Source organism: Chionomys nivalis, chromosome 17 (genome assembly GCF_950005125.1).
Source record: "Chionomys nivalis chromosome 17, mChiNiv1.1, whole genome shotgun sequence".
NCBI lineage: Eukaryota > Metazoa > Chordata > Mammalia > Rodentia > Cricetidae > Chionomys > Chionomys nivalis.
In genome coordinates, this window is record NC_080102.1 from 19,308,578 (window position 1) to 19,325,386 (window position 16,809).

The following is a 16,809-nucleotide window of genomic DNA, read 5'->3' on the forward strand; positions in this document are numbered from 1 at the left end:
GTGTACTGCAGATAAAGGCTAAAAGAAGGCCCCTTGCTTTGCTCGGTACTAGGTACCTAAGCATTTCTGAACAGAGACTGTGGTGTGGGTAAAAGGACTATAGAATACTGAGCTAATTTCCCACCCCAGATTTGTTCTTTGTAACTGTGAGCTGAAAAGATACCCTGCTAGCAATAGAACATTCCACACCGCAAGAACAGAACAGAACAGACACTCCTGTCAAGTGCACACAGAATGTCTCCAGAACAGACCATATTCTAAACTACAAGACAAGCCTCAATAAGTCTAAAAGGGCTTAAGTCATACAAAACGTGTTCTCTCATCATGGTAGAGTAAAAATCTGAAAACAGCACATGGAAATTAGGCAATGCAGTCTCAAATAACCAGTGAGCCACCGAAGAAAAACATACAGACAGCCCGAGTCCCAGGCTTGAGTAGGGAAAGGAAACACTGCTCTCGGTGAGAAGAGACCAAAATTCCAACTGAAGCGTCTGGACAAGACAAACTTTACCCTTGATCAAGAGGGTGGACTCAGAAGGGTGACCACACAGGGACAATATTAATTCCAGAAGCCCACTAACACATGGAAATTAAACAATGCTCTCCTGAATCATCAATGGGTCAAGGAAGAAATAAAGGGAGAAATTAAAGAATTCCTAAAATTCAATGAAAATGACCACACAACATACCCAAATTTATGGGACACAATGAAGGCAGTGTTAAGAGCTTCATAGCACTAAATGCCTGCATAAAGAAGCTGGAAAAATCCCACACTAGTAAAATAACAGAACATTTGAAAACTTTAGAACAAAAAGAAGCAATCTCACCCAAGAGAACTGGACAGCAGGAAATAATCAAGTTGAGAGCTGAAATCAACAAAATATAAACAAAGAAAACAATACAAAAAATCAAAGAGTTGGTTCTTCGAGAAAATCAACAAAATAGACAAACCTTTATCCAAACTAACCAAAAGGCAGAGAGAGAATATCAAGACTAATAAAATCAGAAATGAAAAGGGGACATAACAGACACGGAGGAAACCCAGAGAATCATCAGGTCATATTTTGAAAACCTGTTCTTCACAAAATTGGAAAACTTAAAGAAAATGGACAACTTTCTGGATAAATATCACTTACCAAAATTAAATCAAGACCAGATAAGCAAATTAAATAGACCTATAACTGCTGAAGAAATAGAAACAGTCATCAAAAGTCTTCCTACCAAGAAAAGCCCAGGATCAGATGGTTTCAGCTCAGTATTCTATAAGATTTTCAAAGAAGAACTAATACCAGTACTCCTCACATTGTTCCACACAATAGAAACAGAAGGAATGTTGCCAAACTCTTTTTATGAGGCTACAATTATTCTGATATACAAACCACATAAAGACATTACTAAGAAAGAGAATTACACAACAATCTCACTCATGAACACTGATGCAAAAATACTCAATAAAATACTGGCAAATCAAATACAAGAACACATCAGAACCATCATCCACCATGATGGTTGGTTTCATTCCAGAGATGCAGAGATTTCATATGGTTTAACATATAAAAATCATTCAATGTTATCCACCATATAAACAAACTGAAAAACAAAAACCACATGATCATCTCATTAGATGCCAAAAAAAGCTTCTGACAAAATACAACATCCCTTCATGATAAAGGTCTTGGAGAGAGCAGGGATACAAGGAACATACCTAAACATAATAAAGACAATATACAGCAAGCCAACAGCCAACATCACACTAAATGGAGAGAAACTCCCAGCGATCCCACTAAAATCAGGAACACGACAAGGTTGTCCACTCTCTCCATATCTATTCAATACAGTTCTTGGGGGTACAAATCAGAAAAGAAGAAGTCAACTCTCACTATTTGCTGATGGTATGATAGTTTACATAAGCAACCCCAAAAATTCTACCAAGGAACTCCTACAACTCATAAACACTTTCAGTAATGTAGCAGGATACAAGATTAACTCAAAAAAAAAAAAAAAACAGTAGCCCTCCTGTACACATATGATAAATGGGCTGAGAAAGAAATCAGAGAAACATCACCCTTCACAATAGTCACAAATAGCATAAAATATCTCGGAGTAACTCTAAACAAACAAGTGGAAGACTTGTATGACAACTTTAAACCTTTGAAGAACGAAATTGAAGAAGACATCAGAAAGTATAAAGATCTGCTACGCTCTTAGGTAGGTAGAATTAACATAGTAATAATGACAATCTTACCAAAAGCAATCTACAGATTCAATGCAATGCCCAGCAAAATTCTTTACAGACCTTGAAAGAATGGTGCTCAACTTCATATGGAAAAGCAAAAAATCCAGGATAGCCAAAACAATCCTGTACAATAAAAGAATTTCTGGAGTCATCACAATCCCTGACTTCAAACTCTACTAAAAAGCTACAGTACTGAAAACAGTCTGGTATTGGCATAAAAATAGACAGGAGGACCAATGGAACCAAATCAAAGACCCAGATATTAATCCACGCACTTTTGAAGACCTGATTTTTGACAAAGAAGCAAAAAAATATCAAATGGAAAAAAGAAAGCATAATTAACAAATGGTGCTAGCATAACTGGATATCAACATGTAGAGGAATGAAAATAGACCCATATCTATCACCACGCACAAAACTCATGTCCAAATGGATCAAAGACTCAACATAAAACCAGCCACATAGAAGAGAAAGTGGGAAGTACACTTGAACACATTGGCACAAGGAACCACTTCCTAAATATAACCCCAACAGCACAGACACTGAGAGAAACAATTAATAAATGGGACCTCCTGAAACTGAAAAGCTTCTGTAAAGCAAAGGGCACAGTCAACAAGAAAAATGACAGCCTATAGAATGGGAAAAAAACTTCACCAACCTCACATCAGACAGATGTCTGATCTCCAAAATATGCAGCTAAATCAAGAAACTGGTCACCAAAAGAACTCATAATCCAATAAAAAAAATGGAGGACAGACCTAAACAGAGAACTCTCAACAGAGGAATCTAAAATTGCTAAAAGACACTTAAGGAAATGTTCAACATCCTTAGTTATTAGAGAGATGCAAATCAAAACAACTCTGAGATTCCATCTTACACCTGTAAGAATGGCCAAGATCAAAAGCACTGATGACAACTTATGCTGGAGAGGTTGTGGTGTAAAGGGAACACTCTTGCATTGCTGGTGGGAGTGCAAGCTAGTATAGCCCCTTTGGATGTCAGTGTGGCGATTTCTCAGAAAATTAGGAAACAGAAATACCACTTTTAGGTATATATCCAAAGGATGTTCAGCCATACCACTAGGACGTGTGCTCAACTATGTTCATAGTAGCATTGTTTGTCATATCCAGAACCTGGAAACAACCTAAATGCCCCTTGACAGAAGAATGGATCAGGAAAATGTGTACATTTACACAATGGAGTACTACACAGCAGAAAAAAATAACGACATCTTGAATTTTGCAGGAAAATGGATGGAGCTAGAAAACATTGTTTTGAGTGAGGTCACCCAGACCGAGAAAGAGAATTATCACATGTACTCACTCATAGGTGGTTTTTAAACATAAAGGGAAGAAAGCCAGCCTACAAACCATAATCCCAGAGAATTTAGACAACAATGAGGACCCTAAGAGAGTCTTACATCGATCTAATCTACATGGGAAGCAGAAAGTATAAAAAGACAAGATCTCCCAAGTAAATTGGGAGCATGGGGACCTTGGGAGAGGGCTGAAGCAGGGGGAGAGGCAAGGAGGGGAGCAGAGGAAAATGTAGAGCTCAATAAAAATCAGTAAAACAAAACCACAGAGAAACCCTGTCTCAAAAAACCAAAAAAATAAAAAATAAATCAATAAAACAAACAAACAAAAGAGAATTTAACTGCTGCCTAAAAGTTATTCTTGAGGTAAAGGTTAGCCATGAAGAACATTTTAAAAAAAAAACCCACAAGTATGGGCTGGCAAGATGATTCCACAAGTCAAGGAGCTTGCAACTGAGTATGACAACTGGAGCTTCTTCCTCAGTACCCATATGATAGAAATAGAGGAGAGACAGTCCCTGGAAGTTGTCCTCTGACCTCCACACCTGCACTACGGCATGAGTGCCCCTGTCACCCCTATTTATAAAAGAAAAAAGAGGGCGGTGGTAGCGCACGCCTTTAATCCCAGTGCTAGGGAGGCAGAGGCGGATCTCTGTGAGTTCGAGGCCAGCCTGGTCTAGAAGAGCTAGTTCCAGGACAGGAACCAAAAAAAGCTACGGAGAAACCCTGTCTCGAAAATAAAAAATAAAAATAAAAAAGAAGAAGAAGAAGAAGAAGAAGAAGAAGAAGAAGAAGAAGAAGAAGAAGAAGAAGAAAGAAAGAAAGAAAAAAAGAGATCCACACCTGCACAAGAAAAGAAAAGAAAAGAGGTTCAACGATTAAGATCACTTCATGTTTTTCAGAAGACCTGGGTTTGGTTCCCTTCTTCCACTATGTGGGTTCTGGGAATCTCTGGTTGTCCAGCTTGGTTTGCAGCGTTCACTTATCCTCCGAACCATCTCAACTCACAGTAGCAATTCTCTGAAGATGATTCGAGTAATTGGCATTTTTGTAAAATAAAAAAAAAAAGAAATGAGGAAGCTATAACACATTCCACCTTCAAGAATAAGGTGGCCGCTGGTGCTAACTTACGAGCAACACTAAATTATTGGAAGCCTTTCTGTAAATCAACCTATCATTGCTAATTCACTTGTTTTTTTATGAGCAGCAGTGAAGAAAGTGTATAAACGTTCTGGAGGATATCGACTCATCTCATGACTTTTGGTCCATAGCGTTACTAACTTTCCTAAGTGGAACCAAGTACAGGCTGAATATAACCATAACAAACATGGCGGCCGCGGCTTCATAAAGCAACCGAGATTCCATTCGCTGATTGCAGTAACATCTCTAGATCCGGCCCGTTCGTTTGACATCACTCCCGGCGCGCCATGGAGGCAAGCGCATAGCTCTTCCGGTTTTAGCGACGGACCTGCAGAGAGAAAACAGCCTTAGAGGTTCTCGCCGCCAGACACGGAAAGGATGCAAACACGAGTAGCATGGAGAGAGAAGGTGAGACGTCTGTAGTTGTCGCCGTTGTGACTGAACCTCGGTTTACCCAGCGATACAGAGACTATCTCGAGAAGCAGAAACTCCTGGATAGACAACACCGTGTGCAGAAGCTGCGGGATGGCATGGTGGCGCTCCCGGTGCTTGCGGAAACCCTCCCTGAGCGGCACCTGCAGGAGCTGAGGAATCGCGTGGCCCCGGGCAGCTCCTGCAGGCTGACGCAGCTCCTCGATCCTCTTCTTTCCAAAAAGGCCCGGGTTTGTTCTCCTGCACAAAGACTGTGCCTTGAGGTGAGGCGCTGGGTAGAGGACCGCGGAGTGACGTGGTGCGCCGAGCTGGAGGCGGATTTGCCCCGGTCATGGCAACGGCATGGTGACCTAATGCTGCTTAGTGAAGACTGTTTCCAAGCCGAGCAATGGCAGAGTCTGGAACCAGAACTCTGGAAGACTGTCGCCTCGGCCCTTGGAGTTCAACGTTTGGCCAAACGAGGGCGGGTGTTGCCTGATGGTCCTCGAACGCCATCGGTGACTCTGCTGCTGGGTGACCATGGCTGGGTAGAGCATATGGACAATGGCATCCGGTATACGTTTGACGTGACCCAGTGCATGTTCTCCTTCGGGAACATCACTGAGAAACTTCGGGTGGCATCACTGCCCTGTGCTGGAGAGGTGCTGGTGGATCTCTACGCGGGGATCGGGTATTTCACATTACCCTTCCTAGTTCATGCCGGTGCTTCCTTCGTCCATGCCTGCGAATGGAATCCCCATGCCGCCGCTGCTCTCAGAAACAATTTGGAGATCAACGGCGTGGCAGACCGGTGCCAGATACACTTTGGAGACAACAGGAAGCTGCAGCTCTCCAACGCTGCAGATAGGGTGAACCTGGGACTGATCCCCAGCTCTGAAGAAGGGTGGCCCGTTGCCTGCCAAGTGCTTCGGAAGGATGTCGGGGGTGTCCTGCATATCCACCAAAATGTGGAGTCTTTCTCAGGCCGGAAACCCCAGCCTCTTGGAAGCAGTGACACGGGGAAAGAGCATGGGCCTCATCCCCAGAAAGTTATTACTGATAAACGGGGAAATGGAACTACTGGGAATGTCAGGGGGGACATGCCGCCATCAGCCAGCAAACCAGAGTGGCACAGCTGGGCAGAATCTACAGCAACTCAAATCGCCTCTCTTCTTCATCGGGTGCATGGGGGAGTGTGGAGGACACAAATCCTGCGTGTCCACCCAGTGAAATCTTATGCCCCCCACGTGGATCACATAGTCCTAGATCTGGAGTGCCGCCCCTGTCCTCTGGTTGCCTAGGAGAGGTAGACTGGGTGACACAGTAGAGCCGAATGAGTTGCCCTTGGTGCTTCAGCTAGGGCCGAGTTCTCACCCTCTTGTTGTCCGGTGGTCATCTTTTTTTAATGATTTGTGGCCTGAAAATGAACTCTAGATCATCCCCAAAATTTTTATTTCCTGTTGATCACACTGAGAATATGTTAAAGTGTCAGAGGAAATCAGGATGGCTCATTAAAAATAGGACTCATTGGTGCAGTCAGGAACTCTGCATTTTTACCTTCGTTTTCAGTGGGCCTACGGTCTTAGTATTCATTTGGTCTTGGATTTGTTTGTACATAAGGTTTCCTTGATTGGATCGTGTGGCTTTTTTTCTAGCAAGTCGTATACAGACGTTATTAGAATGAAATATTAATTCACCGTTGGTGCTATTGCCAGAGATCACTAGCTACGGCAGGAGAAATCGACTGGAAAGCCAAGATCAAAATAGAGACCAGTGAGGAAGCAGTCTGGTTCTACAGAAGTTCTGTAGTTGTTCAGACACAGCGGATAGTGGTTTGCACCACGGTGGCAGCCATGGGGATTTGAAAAATAAATATAAATAGGTTTGAAAAATAAAATCAATGGGACCAAATAATGAACTCCAAATTGAAGCAGTAACACAATGGTATTTTGTTTTTGTGACTAAATTACAGAGGGGGGCGGGGGACAATTAATGGAGATCACTCCAATCTAGCATTCCTTGGTGGAATGTCTTCTTGTTGGGATGGGAGGGTCTTATATATTAAGTCTTTTTATTTTATGTTAAGGAGGGTTAAGAATTACTTCTTTGTCCCAGAGTAGTGACCCATGTCTGTAAGATTGCAGTAAGATCAAGGATAACCCATGTCACACTACATAGCGAGACAGACATTGTCTTAAAGCCAAGAGTCACTTCTATGAATCTTAGGGAATCTAAAGTCTAGCCTTGGACTGTGTGATAGCTGCCAGTTGGTTAAAATCCCAAGATTTTTATAGACCTTAAACTTTGATTTATCTTCTTTCCCTGGAAAGAAGCTGTAGGAAGAACTGGAATAAAATTCAGTGTAGAGTACTTACTGAGTTCATCGCCATCTCCCCCCCCCCCACACACACACACACAGGTCTAGAAGCAGCAGTAGTTTACTATTATACTGTAGGCAGGAAATATTCTGCAGTTTCCAAACCATCCGCTTATAAAATTAGGTGGTTTCTGCTCTTCACTGCCATTTGCCACTGGGGGAGCTAATAGCTGAGGATCTTGCTAAGCTATTTAGATACACCTTGAAGTCCCATAGGCCAGTTTGCTTGGTGAAGGAGGCAGGCAGCAGGGTGCCTACTTCCTTCCTTGTCTTTTTATTTAACCAGAAGTTTACCTGCCTGGTGTGTGACTGCTACTCTTTCGCTTGCAGCAGTAGCAGTGAGGCCTGGGTTGGTGCCTTTCTCATTAGGCACAAATATTAAGTGCCTTCTGCATATAAGAGCCACAGAAAATATAAAGATCCATTAGTTTTTTTTAAAAAAAAAAAAGCCTCTCACCAAGGAGCAAGGCCAACTTAGCAGCAGAATTTACACAGTCCTCAGTGGTGGGGTAGAGCAGTGCCACAGGACAGGTAACTTGCTGGAGGTGTGCAGAACAAGGGAAGGAAAGTTCTGAGAAGTAAATAGGAGGTCTGCGCAGAGGTGGGTATTTGAATTGGCTCTTGAAAACTGGGTAAGACTTTGGTGGAGGGGAGGAGGCAGAGCTAGGACCCAGAGTTTCAACGCTTAAGAAATGAGCCGCTGCTGTTAGTTTGTAATATGGTGATATAATATTGGAGATGAGGGCTCTTGGGCAGTGCAGAGAGCTCCCAAGGAAACGTTAACTGGCCTAGGACTCCACTGCCGAGGCCTTGTTAACATTCCTTTCTCAGAGTGGCTTTCTGGTGTTTACCTGGATTATGGTTTTTTTTTTTGTTTGTTTTGTTTTTTTTTGATTTTTCGAGACAGGGGTTTCTCCGTGGCTTTTGGTTCCTGTCCTGGAACTAGCTGTTCTAGACCAGGCTGGCCTTGAACTCACAGAGATCCGCCTGCCTCTGCCTACCGAGTGCTGGGATTAAAGGCGTGCGCCACCACCGCCCAGCTTGGATTATATTTTCTCTTCACTTGCTTGGTTCCTTTTCACTGTCTGCCAGCAGCTTGCCATATTGGAACCAAAATGCCAACGATGCCAACCTGGGGCTTGAATGAGGAGGATGGAGATGAGCCAGAGAGCAGCATTTGGGGACCAAGGAACTGACATTGGTCGTAAACTGTGAACAGGCGGTTGATGTCAGGCACAGCTGATGGGATTCATTCTACAGGTTGTTCAATCCTTGAGTTCCAGGCTGCCCTGGATTATGTAACAAGACAAGGGAGTAAGGGCAGCTGGCAAGGCAAAGCACGTAGATTCCCACAACTTCCCTTGCACCTATAGTGGCCAGGAAAGCCAGTGTTGGCACAAAGATGTAGCAGGGTTCCCAGGAGGCTGCTGAGTTTGTACCCCGAAAACCTAGCATCCAGGTATGCAAAGGTGGGATTACAGGACCTTCCGTTCATTAAGGAAATCCTTGAGCAGCTACACCAGCCCTGCAACGTCTAATTTCAATTTTGTCATTAAAAAAAAAATCTGCAAACCCTACTCCCCTGCCCCCCAAGCTGCCCAGTTTGTTTATGACAAAGTTGGGATTTTTTTCTTTCTTTCTTTTTTTTTTTTTTTTTTTTTTGAGACAGGGTTTCTCTGTAGCTGTGGAGCCTGTCCTGGAATTAGCTCTCATAGACCAGGCTGCTCTTGAACTCACAGAGATCTGCCTACCTCTGCCCCCTCGTTGCTGGAATTAAAGGCGTGCGCCATCACCACCCAGCGGGATTTTCTTTTCTTATAGGCAAGAAATGTTTCTCATATTCTGAATAATGAACTGATTATCACTATGACCTGATAGATAATATATAAAAAATATAGATAATATTTTTTATCAATAAAAATATTAGCAGATATTTATTTTCTGCAACAATAAGAGCAGATAATAAATGACAGATAATAAACCAATAAATAGCAGCATGGCAATGCTCACACCTAATGTTGGGCTCTTGGAAATCACTTTTCCCATTTGCTTTTCATGCTGCCACCTACTGGAGAAATCACAGGAACAAAAACTCCATCTTAAACTGTGACTGGAAGGCCTTCCACAAACATCACTGAGACCTAGTGAGTACTGGACACTGGACTCCAACAGTGAACAAAAGCAGACCAAACCCAGACTTTATACACCAGCGAAGGGCCAAATAGTAACCATATAGCCACACGACACCCACATGTAACCTTCCATAGAACTCTCATTCTAGCAGATCCTGGGAGGAGAGGTTCTTGATTTAACCAGCGATTAAAGACACATGCCTTAAATGTCAGTGTTTAGGAGGTAGAAGCAGGTGGATCTCTGTCTGGTCTACTTAGATCTGGGACAGCCAGGGCTATGTAGAGACACAAGTGCCTTGTGGAGGATTCTGAGGGACTAAAAAGTTTGTCTGGAGGGCAGAGTAAGGAGTCACGACAGGATAATAATGGACAGAGTGTGTGTAGGGCACACGCCCACAATACCAGCTCTTAGAAAGCAGAGGCAGGAGAGCAGCTCTGTTCAAGGTAAGCCGTGATGTCACATCTGTGACCCCTGTGCTCCTGTGGTGCAATGGGAGGTGGAGACAGATGCAGGCGGGCTAGCCTGGCCTACTTGAGACACTGAGAACCATCTCATGCGAGGGTGACATCCTAACTTGTCCTCTACCCCTCACACGTGCCTGCATTCACACAAACACACCACACACACAAATACACTACCTTCACCCCCATGGCCATGGTCCTTCCCATCTGGCCACGTTTCCCACAGTTGGTAAGACAGTGCTGTAAGGGAGCCAGCCTTTACTGCATATAATGGACTTCTGTGTTAACGTTAGGCAAGCAGTGCTGAGCTCATGGATGAGGAGGCCAACAGTTTGGATATATTCTTTCTTCCCTTTTCTAGACAAGTTTGAGTGGAATTAGCATTCTCCACAATCTAATAGTCTACCCTGTGAACTATAGTTGCCTTGGGATCCCAGCCTTGTCAACCTTGATTCTCTAGCCCCTGGCCAGAACTGGACAGTTTCTCCAGGCAGTAGTGACCTGGAGTAGTTTTGACACATCTGGTTTGCTATCCACATCTCATGAATTACTGTCCCTCACTGTATGACTAGTGCCTTAACAACCATTTGCATCTAGTTTTTTAAAAAATACTATTTATTGCTTATAGTAACTTCTGTATATAAAGTTTCTAACTTTAATAACTATGACTGAGGAAATTCTCTTCAATAATGCATATATAAACTTTGGTTGAAACAAAAATCTGAACATGGAAGACATAAGAATCCCATGCTCCTTACCTTGACCCCTACCCTAAACCTCTCTAGCCCAGGGACTTCCCTTCCCTTCCCCCAGTTTCTCTTTACTAGATAAACCAGCCATTTTTGGCTCATGCTCTCTTGGCTCACTTCTTGGCCTCTTGGTTCAAGGCTCCTCTCTTGGTCTGCTTGTCAGTTCCTCCTCTTCCCCTCTTACTTTCCCCCTTTCTCCTCATGGCCCTCTTTAGTCTGGACCCTTTCAGATGCCTCTGGCTGTTCTCTCATATCTACAACAAACTCTCTCAACCATTAAAAAAAAGGCATTTAATTCCATGCTGTAATTATTGAGAATGCTTATAAATAGTGCAATATTAACAATGTAATGGCATGTTTTTCCTGGTTAGATAAAACCTGCAGGTTTGCTTTATCATTGTTCACACAATTTCAGAGACAAAATAGATGTCCCTGGGTTTTTAAAGGTCAGGTCGCCTTCAAGACAGAGGCAAACAGATAACGGGATGAGTATGAGGCCAGCACTGAACTTGGCACTCCCGCGCTCTAGCATTAGATAGAAAAATAGAAACAGATTGATAGAAGGTTGCCTTAATTTTTATCTTTTGGGGCTGGAGAGATGGCTCAGAGGTTAAGAGCACTGCCTGCTCTACCAAAGGTCCTGAGTTCAATTCCCAGCAACCACATGGTGGCTCACAACCATCTGTAATGGGGTCTGGTGCCCTCTTCTGGCCTGCAGGCATACACACAGACAGAATATTGTATACAATATTTAAATAAATATTTTAAAAAAAAAATTTATCTTTTGGTGATTTTTAAGATCTGGGTTCACATAATTTAAAAACTGAAGTACAAGTAACAAAGGCAATTATGAAAAAGAAAACCCCCCAGTAACCTCATGCTATGATGAAGCAGCTCTCGGCCTTACTGTGTGCTGCTTCTAACAATTTCAGATGAACCTGCATCCCAAAGGAGACTGTAAGACTATATGTATACATCTATGTACATCAGCAGAAGCCGTGAGGGCATGTGTAAAACTGAGTCCCGAGGCCAATGGACCACCAAGGTGATTTTCTGTTGGAGAGACATCCGCATATGTATCTAGTTTTGTCATAGAATTATGTGAACTCTGCCATCTAACCAACAAAGTCTGAAGAGGTCTAGGTCATTTGTGTGTGCTATGGGATGATATTGTACTGACTGGGTCAGGTAACAGCAAGTGGCATGTTGTATGTCAGAGCAGAGGCGGTAACCCCCAATAGGACCAGCAGCCTGTTATTTTAGTCAGAGATTTCTTGGCTCCAGAAGTATCTCCTTCATCATAAAAAACCAACTACTGTGCGTTATCCAGTCATTTCACCAAAATTATTCCACCACCAAAGAAGTATCCCGAGCTCTGTGGGTCTCTGGTAAGCTGTAACTTGGAAATCGTGGTTCTGGTCCATAGACTGGATGACAAGGAGACAGTTCTCAATGGGATCCAGGGGATATGAAGGCTCACTGGCTGCCCAGGCTGCAGTGTGATTTAGCCCTGATGTCGGGGGCATTCAACCCAGGAGATTCTGTGCTAAAGAGTTTGTGATAAGAATCCATGGAAGTTCATGGCAAGTTCTAATAGGAGAATCGTAAGTGGGTCAGTGGTGTTCCTTCCTACAGCAAGGCATCTCTGCAGGAGACAGCCACACAAACAAGACAGACAGTGTTGTATGCAAGATAGTGGGAACAGTGCATCGTGTGGATTATTAGCAGCTGTATAGCCAGACAGTGTTGTATGCATGATAGTGGGAACAGTGCATCGTGTGGATTATTAGCGGCTGTATAGCCAGCTTCTCATGATGTGTAGGGTTTTGTCAGACCGACTAAATAAATCCATCTCAGAATTGATGGCCATGGCCAGAGGAAACAAGAGGCACAAGATGTTCAAACTCCCATGTCCTATCTGTAAATCTCCCAATGTTCCTCTCAGTTTGCAATTACAGCCATTTGGAGGACTGTAGCCACTCTAAACCCAGCATTAAACGGTACTGTGTTCCATATAGATAGACTACTGTGCATTTGGGGATGGCAAGTAGATACAGAATTCCCACAATGATAGGTTGATTAATGACTCTGAATAAGTTTATATCCTAATATCTGGAATTTATGATAAAGTAATGTCAAAACTGGGAAATTAAGCTGGATGGTCAGTACACTTACGAAAGAGAAGCAAGGGTAATTTGGTGAGAATGGCTCCCGTTGGCCGTATGTTTGATGGAACTGTTTGTGAAGGATTCGGAACTGTGGCCTTGAAGAAGGTGTGTACTGGAGGTGGGATTCTAAGTTTCAAAAATCCACGTGATTTCCACGTAGCTTCCTCTCCACCTCGTGTTGTGGATCAGATGTAAACTCTCAGCTGCTGCTCCAACACCATGACAACCACAATGGGCCTGGACTAATTTCCATGAGTCCCAATAAACATTTTCTTTTATAAGATGCCTTGGTCATGGTGTCTCTTTACAGCAATGGAAAAGTAATTAAGACACCCACACTGTTGGAATAACATAGTAGCTCTAATGAGTATTGTCCCTAAAATTTATTTATGACATACCATTACCAAATACTTTACTATTTGCTTGTTTTATTTTCAATATTTTGTGATTGTGGTGGTGATCATTCCCAGGGCCTGCGCATGCTAGGGACATATTCACACACACACACACACACACACACACACACACTCCCCAGCCTATAAGTTATTTTATTTGTTGATGTAGGGTCTCATACGTAGCCCCAACTGTCCTCAAACTCAGAGATCTGCTTGCCTCCTTGGTTCGGGGATTAAAGGTAGCCACCACACTCAGCTTATTTTAAACTTTTGTAAAAATAAAACATAAAATTACTTGCAGGAGAACAATCATGCTCTGGAAAGAGAAAAATATAAGTTGCAAATCTGATTCTGTCACTATTGCTGCCTGGCTCTGTGTCCTCCAACAAGTCAGCTGTGTAACAATTCCATCTCTCGTCTCCATATTCTAGCTTTCTGATGATCATACTGAGAATTACAGAGGTGAAGAAGCAGATGGCAAACCATGGAGTACACGTTAACAGACTCAACATGTAACCCAGACACCACTAGAAACCCTGCTGTTAACAGAGACTCAACATGTAACCCAGACACCACTAGAAACCCTGCTGTTTCCTTTGTTGATTAAAAATAAAAAGTCTATTTGGCTTTACGAAACCAGAAAATGTGAATAGTTGCATTTTGATGGGCACATCTGAATTCTACTTTTAAAAAAAGAAAAAAACCAAAAACCAATTTAGGGTTTGTCTTCGATTGGGTTTCTATTGCTGCAACAAAACACCACGACCCAAAAGCAAGTGGGGAGGAAAGGGTTTATTCAGCTTCCACTTCCACACTGCAGCTCACCAGTGAAGGAAGTCAGAACAGGAGCTCAAACAAGGCAGGAGTCTGGAGGCAGGGGCTGATGCAGAGGCCATGGAGGGGGCTGCTTACTGGCTTGCTTCCCCTGGCTTTCTCAGTCCACTTTCTCAAAGCCATGACCACCAGTCCAGGTGGAACCACCCACCAAGGGCTGGGCCCTCCCACACTGATCAGTAATTGAGAAAATGCCTTACAGCTGGATCTTCTGGAGGCAGTTTCTCAACTGAGGCTCCTTCCTCTCTGATGACTCAAGCTTGTGTCAAGTTGACACACAAAACCAGCCAGTACGGAGTTAGAGACTAGCATTTCTCAAGGACGTGAAGTTATAGTAGTTTAACTATCAATTCCCACTCCTTTTACTGGCATTAGCATCTTCCATTGAAAGGAAATACATAATACCTTGTTGGAAGGGGTGTGGGTAGGGAAGGAAGCTCAAGTGTTTGTTTCTCATTGTTCCATCAACCTATGGAAGCCAGGGGACTCTAGTAAATTTCATTTGGACACACAAAAATCTTTTTTTTTCTTTCCTTGACAAGGCTCTGCTGATGGCTATCCAGAGAAAAGTTAACATAAGTTTTACACATCCTACTTTTAAAGTACCTTTAATTTTAGGACTTGGGAGGCAGACACAGGCAGATCTTTATACAGAAAGTGTGGGTCCAGCCTGGTCTGCACAGCTAGTTCCAGACTAGCTGGAGCTACACAATGAGACTTTGACCAAAAAAAAAAAAAAAAGAAAAAAAAAGAAAAGAAAAAGCAAGCTATTAAAAAGCATTTTAATCACTAATGACAGATAAAAAGGCTTCTGAATCATTAATGGCAGAGTGTTATCTTTGAACACAGGGATTCTATGTATATTGTTTGTGTCAGCGTGGACACAGGCACCACTGTTCTTAGCCAGCTAACTAGGTGTGTATTAGAGTTTGTACTTCAAGGTTATACTTTATTCTCTATTTTTATATGACCACAATATAATTCTACCTTTCTCTCCTACCATATTTTTACTTTAGTGTTTCTGGATCCTTTTCTCCATAATAGCTTCACTCTTTTGACTTTAATTACACTTAAAAGCAGACTGGGAGAGGGCGGTGCAGCTAATTTAATCCCTGAAGCTCCATATGTAAGGTTGTGTCATTCTCTAAGTGTGCTTTCCTTTGGGAAAGCTGTCACAGCCACAAGGTTATTCCCCAGTTATGCACCCAGCGTTGGTAAAGAGACCTGTTCTGAAACGGTGGCAACCATATGAGGGTATCACAGCAAGCTAGGGAAACAAGGGGGTCTCGAGTTGAGATGGTGACAGTGGCATCAGGAAGGAGATTGGGGCAAAACACTGTAAAGACAATATAGATATGATTAGGTTGCAGAACTGGCTGAGGGTGAAAAGGAGAAACAAACCAAAGTTTTGAGCTTTAGGTAGCATTGGGTTCAAATTCTTTTCTGATTTTTACTAGTCTGGTCCGTATACAGCCCACCTCTTAGTACCTTTGTGATCTTCCAATTCATTCAATGTAATCCTCAAAATTTTCATCCTCTATAAAACAGGGAGAGTAATACCCATCATAATAGCTGATGTAGAGGCTTCGGTAAAAAGTAAAACCGTGGCCACAGTGCCTCGTATACAGTAAGGAATACATAGATGGGACTGGGGAGGGTGATAAAACGAAAACAAGAACACAAGACTGCAATAAGGACACTGGCGCAGTCTTTCCACTCCAAATACATTCACCCAAAGGGGTTCTGTTAAAGTCTGATAATTTTACGTACAGACCTCCTCCCAGAGCGAGGCGGGACGGGAGGGAGGGAGGGAGGAAGCCCTGCTCTAAACCAGAAGAACGCACTTTGCCACTTCGCGCTGGGAGCGGAAGCCAACCACGCCCCTTGTTTGCTGTTTACGTACCTTAAACAAAAACAGCTAAGTCTACCGCTCAGTCTCTGATCTTGCTGGAGAAGGAACAGAGTCTCTGATCTTCACTTGCTGGAGAAGGAACAGAGTGACGACAGCCAGGCCATACCAACTCCACTGATCAAACAAGAAAGTGCCAGAAAAAAAAAAAAGTCTCATCTGTTCTGATTAAGGATTAAGCAGAAGCGCTTACCCCAAGGACGAGGGTAAATCGAAGAACCTAGAGAGGCCGAGGCCCTTGCTCTTAAGTTTTAGGCTCCTAAGCCGCTAATAAAATGTGCTCACGACTGCCCTCAGTTCTGTCCACATGGACAGGCAGGGAGATGTGTAAACACAGGGGAGTGGTGTTTTTCTTGGCAGCGCCTTCCACCCCAAGGGCGCGTGCCAAGTCTGGCTGGGACGGCCCTGAGCTCGCGCAGGTATTTCCCCTGCCATCCTCAGCCCCGGGCCCCTGGCGGGGAGAGGCAGGTAGGCAGGGCGTCGTCGTGCGCCTTTTCATCTCCCAAGCCGTGGGAAGCGAGTTCCTGGGCTTCTCCATAAACATCTAATAACTACCGGTCCTGCACAGGAGCCCTCGCTAGGTCCACGCCCACGCCGAGCGACAGCCCCGGCAACGCGAGCGCCACCCGGCGGCGCGGTCCGCCGAAGCCGGCGGGCACCATGGCAACGCACGAGGCTGGC

At 43.5% G+C, this 16,809-nt stretch overlaps 1 protein-coding gene across 1 annotated transcript; it reads left to right on the top strand.

The window, feature by feature from the left end:
- Positions 1-5,002: 5,002 nt before the first annotated feature.
- Trmt12 (tRNA methyltransferase 12 homolog) lies at positions 5,003-7,044 on the top strand. The gene has a single exon (XM_057792126.1). It carries the CDS (start codon positions 5,087-5,089, stop codon positions 6,401-6,403), a length of 1,317 nt encoding a protein of 438 aa, XP_057648109.1. The 5' UTR covers positions 5,003-5,086; the 3' UTR covers positions 6,404-7,044.
- The last annotated feature ends 9,765 nt before the right edge of the window (positions 7,045-16,809 follow it).